This window comes from Hordeum vulgare, chromosome 2H, assembly GCF_904849725.1.
Source record: "Hordeum vulgare subsp. vulgare chromosome 2H, MorexV3_pseudomolecules_assembly, whole genome shotgun sequence".
NCBI classification, from domain to species: domain Eukaryota; kingdom Viridiplantae; phylum Streptophyta; class Magnoliopsida; order Poales; family Poaceae; genus Hordeum; species Hordeum vulgare.
In genome coordinates this window covers 142049913-142058016 of record NC_058519.1, presented here as the reverse complement: position 1 = coordinate 142058016, position 8104 = coordinate 142049913, and the positions used below count along the sequence as shown (strand labels likewise).

Sequence of the window (8104 nt, the reverse complement as noted above, 5' to 3'; positions counted from 1 at the left end):
ATGCCCCAAGCGGGGGAGGGAAAAGAAATAAGCCAAAAAAGAGGCAAACAAGAAAACTAAAACTGAGACATGAAACGAAACGAAAGCAATAAAACTGAGACACCAAACTTGCAGCCTGAGTTTTGAGGAAGAAGTTTTAAAGGAAACACTCATCATCTATCCCCAGACCATGTGTGCCAAGGCTGGGCCGCTGGGTAGCACCGCGATGGTGCCCCTTTGTCAGCCTGAGCAAGGATGACCAAGGGAGAGATCGATGGCCCAACTCTGGGTCGCCTAGGGGATCGGTCTGACGGCAACTAGGGTTTCACCAAGCTGTCCCCTTAAAAAGTGACGATGACGTCTATGAAGCATTTGGTTGATACGTGCATTGGCATCGACAAATCGTTCTACCTTGGTTTTTTCAATTCTACTGCTTATTTACCCTGCTAAATAAATTGAAAGCTGAAAATAAAAAACAAAAACACGAGTTTCAGGTTAAAACACCCCACCCGGAGCTGGAATTTAGAGAGCCCAGACACAGCGTTGTCACACGAGTGTGCCCACAGAAGGCTGGCCGTTATCCGCTCCTCTGGAACCTGCACACTGCCCAGTCATTCCACACCGCTTTCTTTTTCTTTTGAATTATATAATCCCACACACACAGCATCGGAAATTGCTTTTGGTGGCCGAGCTTCATGAAGACTTTTAAATTTGAAATTCAAATTTCATAAAAAATCATATATTTACATTTCAAAAAATTATGAAAAAAAATACAGGGATAAGTGAAGGCGTAACACACATGTGTGTAAATTTTCAGAAAAAATACATTGAATTGAGGGCTGTGCAAAAAAGACAAATCTGAGGCTTTTTTACACATGACACTATTCATCATTTCACGTCATGAATTTGTCTTTTTTATGCAGATCGTATTTTAAGGTATTTCATCCTAAATTTTTGCACACATACGCATAACATCCTTCTTTACTTTCAGATATTTTAAAAACAAAAAGTTTGAATTTTGAATTATTCAAAAAATTTGTCCTCCATGAAGGCCGAGCTCCAAACGTCCGCACTCCACACAGCACACCATTACCACGCCCCGGAGGTTAAAAAAGGGCTCTCTTTTTTTCCTCCCCCACCCTTCCTTTTTCCTTTTCTAAATCCCTCGTGCATCGCCTCCCAAGTTGGATCTACCACACGCAGCTCTTCAGTCAAACCCACATCGCCACTCTCAAGTATTACGAGCAGAGTAAAGTTAAACTCCCAAGACACAGAAGCCAGAGAGCCAACCAAGAACGGAGACAGCTTTCTCTCCACAGCAGGATACGCGCAGGCGCAGCTGCTCGCATTCTCTGTGTGTCAGTGCAGAGCTCCCCGTGGGCTAACGGTGTCACCCGCCTCTTGCTTGGTAGCACTCCTCCGGCCGGAGGAGGGCAAGTGCTGCTTCCTTCGCGCCGTGTCCGCGGCGAGGAGGAGGAGGAAGAAGCAGGGAGGGCTCCGGGGGGACCAGCGGGATATCAGGTGGTTCGTTTGCTCCCCTTGCTCGCCGCTGTCCTCTTCTCGCGACTGCGATGTCGCCGCATTTGCTGCGCTTCTTGGAGCCTTGTACCCGTTTGCCTTCTCTGATTTTCCGCCCCCAAATCCGCCGTCTCACTCGCTGCTCTTCTCCCCTCCGGCTCGGGTCGGGGGCTCTTTCTTTGCCGCAGGGACGGAGCAGGAGCAATCGAGATCAAAATCACCGATTTGTTTGCTTCCGGGCACCCTAACACTGGCCCAGCCCGTCCGTCCATGGTCCGATGGTTCTTCCTTTTCAGCGCGCAAGATCGATCTGAGTTCATACCAAGGTGCGAACATCTTTCCAGTACACATGTGTGAATGCATTGTTACCATTCCGCGCCATCTTTCCATAAGAGCATTCCGCATCATCAATTTCTCCCCAAGATTCATTTTGCATTTCAGGAGTTTTGTGCTTACTGGTTTCCGTTCTTGTAGAATGATTTTGATGCCTTGAATTAATGTGCGTGGTCTTAACATTTCAGCTTGGATCCGGAGTTTGCAAGAAGCCCCTAGTAGATCATAAATAATGTCGCAGAGGGGACTAGAGGCCGTGGCGACGCTGTTCATGCTCATGCTTTTCAATGCTTCAGGTACTTACTAGCACATGGATGCTGTATTAAATTACACGGTGTTCTGCACATGATTAGCGTATCTCGTTGTAATGATGCATCTGGCATTTTGATTCCCCACTGTGCCAGTGGCTAGTTTGATGAAAACATACTTTGTTTGTTTCCTAGTGACTGAAGAAAAAAAAATGATAAAAAAACTGAAGAGAATTTGCTTGATGTGTACAATCATCTGCTTTTGTATCTAATTTTCGTTGCATAAATTTGTTGCTGTTTTCTGTTCAATTGCAGGAGCATTTGTTGGTATCAACATTGGCACTGGGGTGTCAGACCTGCCATCAGCATCAGACATAGTCTCCACCCTTAAAGCAAAGAAGATCCAGCATGTTCGCTTGGTAGATTCAGACCATCAGATGCTGGTCGCCCTCGCGAACACCGGAATCGAAGTGATGGTCGGGGTGCCAAATGATCAGCTGCTCCGCGTGGGCCAGTCTCGTCCGACAGCTGCTGATTGGGTCAACAAGAATGTTGCTGCCTACGTTCCGGCAACGAACATCACGTATATCGCCTTGGGCGATGAGGTTCTTACCACTATCCCGAATGCAGCTCTTGTTCTGGTACCTGCATTGCAGTTCCTCCAGTCAGCACTGTTGGCTGCAAACCTCAATACCCAGGTGAAACTATCAAGTCCCCACTCCATGGACATGATCTCCAAGGCATTTCCTCCCTCCACCGCCACTTTCAACTCGACGTGGAGCTCGATAATGCTCCCGTATCTTCAGTTTCTGAAGAGTACAGGATCTTCCTTCATGCTGAATGCTCAACCATACTATGGCTATGTGAAAGGGCAAGGTGTGTTCCCTTTGGAGTATGCCCTGTTCCGGTCACTCAATCCCAACAGTCAGGTTGCGGATCCCAACACCAATTTGTTCTACACCAACATGTTTGACGCTATGGTTGATGCCGCGTACAGCTCTATGAAAGCGATGAATTTCACCGGTATTCCTGTTATGGTCACAGCTTCTGGTTGGCCATGGCGTGGTGGACGAAATGAGCCGGCTGCTGATGTTGACAATGCTTTGGCCTACAATACAAATCTCATACGCCATGTGCTAAATAATTCTGGTACCCCTAGCCAGCCAAATAACCAAGTAAGCACATACCTGTTTGAGTTGTTCAACGAGGATCGTCGGGCTGGACCTGTTTCGGAGCAAAATTGGGGCATTATGTTTACCAATGCAAGCGCGGTGTACTCCCTGACATTTGAAGATGTGGCCACAAATAACACTGACTCGCCGGCTTTGCGCGGGATGTTTTGTGTGGCAAATTCAAATGCCCCCCATAGTGCATTGAAGCAAAGTTTGGATTGGGTATGTGGCCCTGGCTCCGCAAACTGCAGTGCCATTCAACCTGGGCAGCAATGCTATAAACCAGATGATATTGTAGCTGTTGCTTCGTATGCTTTCAACGATTATTATCATAGAACACAAGCGAGTGGCGGTACATGCAACTTTAATGGCACAGCAACCATATCATCTACGGATCCTAGTAAGCTGAATTGTCTCTTGAGTATCCATTTCATGGTTTAGGCTATGTGTGTAGGCATATATTCCTATTTTTGCTGATTGTGCCTTTTTATTTACTCTTTTGTACTTCAGTACTTGAACTCCATACTTGAACCTTAATGAATATATGGATGTGTGCATCGTAATGATGCATAGGCCAGGGGTGATCCTCCTTTTCTATAAAAAAAAATCGTAGCTTATTTTTCTGTTTTATTAATGAACCTCTTACCACTTTATTTTGTGACATGAGCCTAAACAAAATTCCCCATGAATTTAAACTTGCAGGCCATGGTTCATGTGTTTTCGCGGGAAGGTGAGTTGCATTTCCTCGGTTTTCTCGTAAGTGCAAACTTGTTTTGTTGCTCTATACTGACGATGAGGTTCGGTTCTACTTGCAGCACCGGTGCCAATGGCAGCAGCAGTGATGCGGCTGCTGGTCCTGTGAGCCAAGACAGTTTTGCGTCACAATATAAGTCTTGCTGGTTGACTTGCGTACTCGCCGTGCTGCTGCCCGTTGTACTCATGTAAAACATTGTGACTGTATGTTGTATTTCGTATGAGAAGCATTGAATTTCTCGCGCCTCTTGTCATCATTTAGAATAGGGAGCCATATTGGTCTCAGTGTATTGAGGTAGATGACATGTATCTCTGAAAAGCAATTGTTCTAAGAATGAATGGACAAGGTGCACTTATTTTGAATGTCAAGTTGGAAAACTTTAATCCTGGAAGGGCTACTTTCTTCAAACATTGAAAGATCTAAATTATGTGTTGCATAGTGTATATCTTTATTTTTGAAATGTATAGTCCAAAGTGACTGCAGCCTCGTGCACTCCGTCGCCTCAGATCGAGGTCGGAGCTCGACAACTCCTCTCCTCGCGCCGTCCCCGTGGGCGGCCGGGGGAAGCCCAGATCTGCCGCCCCTTGCCCCTCCTTCCTCCTTCGTCACACCTCGCCGCCGCCGGCGCAGGTCGCTGGGCAAAAGCCTTCTCGGCCTAGGCGGTGGTGGGGCCTTCTACTCGTCTTGTCCGAGGATGCCGGCGCGAGACGCTTTCTTCTAGTGGCGGTGAGGCGCGGTGGCGCGACGGCACGGGCTGGCGGCGGTGGTTGTTGGGTGTACGTGGCGTCATCCTCTCCTAGGCCGGCGGCGGGGTTGGCGTCATCCTCTCCTAGGCCGGCGGCGGGGTTGGTGTAGGGTTCTCTGGTAGCGCGGCTGGGGATTGCGGGCGGCCCTGCTGCTCGCGCGGCGCGACTGCTGGTTGGTCAGGCATCGGTGGCCTAGAGTCTATTTCCAGTCGCCGGTGGAGATGGCGACGATCCGTTAACAAGACTTGAGGTTCTCCGAACAGATCTGGGGTGAAAACCTTGTACTCGGCTAGATGCCAAGGACGTCGATGGAAGCACTCTACTATGTCGTTCTTTTCTTGAAAACAACCGTGAAGAAGTTTCAGACCTCTATCTGTTACCTTCTGGGGGAACCCTAGATCGGTAGATCGGATGACGTCAGCGCTCTTTGCGTCGTTTCCTCCTTGGGGGCGTCAGTCTTGGAGGTGTGCATGGGCTTGAGGGACCAGAGGACAACATCTTTGGTGGAGCGGTGTTGCATCTGATGCATCGACAACTGTGAATCTCAGCGGTGGAGCGCAGTGGAGTCTTGGCGTTCGATGCGTGTAGACGGACTCGCACAGGAGGATGGCGTTGTCTGGCGCCGTGGTGGCGCGGATTGCAGACCTGGCAAGGTCATGGCGTCAGTATCTGCTCTAAGGATGGATCGGTGGAAGACGACGACAACCTGTGAGAATGCGCCGGACTGGTGTGTGCTCCAGACCAGATATATGGCTTGGATGGCCCCTCCGGTTTTAGATGTTAGGTTTAAGTGTGAGGTCTGATTGGTATTAAGTTCGGACTATCGGCATCCGTTCATTAATTGGATAGAAGTAGCGATAAATGTTGCTAATGAAAGGATCGATATGGTTGGCTAGAGGGGGGGTGAATAGACAACGACTACTTTTTAATTAATCTTAGCAAGTTAAGGTAAACAACACACGGGTTCACAAATAATACGACAATGAGGTGAACCCTAAAGAAGCTAACAACGAGAGCAAATACAAAGTAAAGGATAGAGATAACCACAAGTGGAACCGATGGAGACGAGGATGTGTTACCGAAGTTCCTTCCCTTTGACAGGAAGTCCGTCTCTGTTGGAGCGGTGTGGAGGCACAATGCTCCCCAAAAAGCCACTAAGGCCACCGTATTCTCCTCACGCCCTCGCACGATGCAAGGTACCGTGATTCCACTATAGGTGCCCTTGAAGGCGGCGACCGACCTTTACAAACAAGGTTGGGGCAACTCCACACAAAGCTTGGAGGCTCCCAACTAGACCACGAAGCTTCACCACAATGGAATATGGCTTCGAGGTGACCTCAACCGTCTAGGATGCTCAAACACCCAAGAGTAACAAGATCCGCAAGGGATTGGTGGGGGAATCAACTTTTCTCTTGGTGGAAGTGTGGATCTAGGCCTTCTCAACCAATCCCTAAAGAATCAACAAGTTTGATTGGCTAGGGAGAGAGATCGGGCACTTTTGAGCTTAGGGAGCAACAATGGAGCTTGAGAGGGTAAGATATAAGGTTCCACAGCTAGAAGAACCCTTTATATAGTGGGGGGGAAATCAGACCGTTTTCGCACTCTCTGCCCAAGCTCCAGCGGTACTACCGCTGTCTGCAGCGGTACTACCGCTGGCACTCCAGCGGTACTACCGCTGACCAGGGGCGGTACCGCCACCTAGCGGTACTACCGCTGGAACTCCAGCGGTACTACCGTTGGGCCCCTGGTAGTGCAAAAGCACTACCACCGCCAAGAAAGTCTTCGCAAAAAGGTCCGTCCACGAACTACCGCTAGGCAGGCGGTACTAAGCTCCTGGAGCGGTACTACCGCTGGCTGCAGCGGTACTACCGCTAGCCTTCCAGCGGTACTACCGCTGGGGACCAATTTGCAAGGAGGAAAGAAACCCAGTGGCGGGGTCCGCTTCAAAGATGAAGGTAAGGGAGAATATGTGAAGTGTGCGCGTGCAAAGATATATTCCACCCAAACCTTTCCACTACGGATCCCCTCTTAATAGTACGGCTTTCCTATGACTCAAATAAAGAGAATCGTAGAGAGCGTCGTGCTTCCGTTCCATGAATGAGGAGACGAGTCGCCTTGTGCCGTTGACGTGTGTTATCTGAAACCTTAACACACACGGTTAGTCCTTTACGGTACTGTCATCAATCACCAAAATTACTTAGGCATAAACTATGCCCCAACAATCTCCCCCTTTTTGGTGGATTGATGACAATACCGGATTTGCACAGAGAATAATATGAGAACAAAAAGATAGAGATATATGACAATACGGGGCATATGACTCACAACATATGATGGAAATAAATCTCACATAAGTTCATGTCTCACAAACGATAGCAAACTAGAAGCAAACCAAGTTCGAAGCAAACCACGAAAGAAAGGAAAGCAAAGCAAAGTTCGACTATGAAAGCAAATCCAGCTCCTAGACTCTCTCCCCCTTTGGCATAAGAAACCAAAAAGGGGCACACCTAACGCCACAGGTAGTTACTCCTCATCCTCAGCATTGCCAGACTCGTCGGTACCCTCCTGATCATCCTGCTCCTCCTCTTCCTCCTCATCGCCAGACCACTGGTAACCTTGAGCCTGCATCCAAGTAGCCTCTGGAGTGATATCGTCCTCTGATCCGCTGGAGATGTCCACATCAAGAGTCCTGAGAACGCGCTTGTGCCTCTGGTGGCTCTCCTTCTGAGCCACGTGCGTCTGGTACTGACCCTTAGCCTGCATACAAAATAGAGTCTTCATCTTATCCTGCAGTTTGATGGCCCAAGATGGCATGGCAGAAGGGCGGGACTGAGAGGCGGTTCCTCTGTCAGCAACAGTCTCTGTGTCAGTATCCATGTGCTGAGAGGAAGTTGATGGGTTGACCCATTTCTCCTTGACGCGAAGCTTGATCGGGTCGTGCACAATGTAGTCAGACTGAGCGTAGAGCACCTCCTCTGGAAAAGTTTCTTGCCACTTCTGACAAATATAAGCGAACAGATAGGGCCCGTAGATGGGAACCTTACGCATGATGATGCAGTTCCAGAGCTCCGTGAACATCACATCAGAAATATCAAGAGGGGCAGACTCCTTAGTCATAGCCTCCTCACAAAGCAGCAGCATCTCAGCCAAAGAGCCATGAACCTCGTCAAAGTTACCAATGCGAGGGAAGAGGGTGTTGCGAAGGATCCGATGCATGATGTCCAGATGTTTGGGGAGCACACCCTTCCTCACATAGAGTTTCTGCAATCTGTCCTTTGCGGGGGGCCTATCGGTGGGGGCTGCAGCATGAGGACGCAACCCAAGTGGAGTGTCAGCTCCCTAGAAGTCAACCTT

The 8104-nt window shown here is 48.9% G+C and overlaps 1 protein-coding gene across 1 annotated transcript; it reads left to right on the top strand.

The window, feature by feature from the left end:
* Nucleotides 1-1210: 1210 nt before the first annotated feature.
* Nucleotides 1211-4395, top strand: LOC123425579 (glucan endo-1,3-beta-glucosidase 4-like). The gene is made up of 6 exons (XM_045109269.1): nucleotides 1211-1500; nucleotides 1686-1823; nucleotides 2019-2126; nucleotides 2394-3650; nucleotides 3953-3980; nucleotides 4066-4395. The coding sequence occupies exons 3-6, from the start codon at nucleotides 2063-2065 to the stop codon at nucleotides 4193-4195; spliced, it is 1479 nt and encodes a 492-aa protein (XP_044965204.1). The 5' UTR covers nucleotides 1211-1500; nucleotides 1686-1823; nucleotides 2019-2062; the 3' UTR covers nucleotides 4196-4395.
* The last annotated feature ends 3709 nt before the right edge of the window (nucleotides 4396-8104 follow it).

Excerpts from the sequence above, each read along its gene's own strand:
- LOC123425579 (XM_045109269.1), top strand. The coding sequence starts at position 2,063 with ATGTCGCAGAGGGGACTAGAGGCCGTGGCGACGCTGTTCATGCTCATG. Across the intron at positions 2,127-2,393 it reads CATGCTTTTCAATGCTTCAG|GAGCATTTGTTGGTATCAAC; the intron begins GTACTTACTAGC and ends GTTCAATTGCAG. Across the intron at positions 3,651-3,952 it reads CATATCATCTACGGATCCTA|GCCATGGTTCATGTGTTTTC; the intron begins GTAAGCTGAATT and ends TTAAACTTGCAG.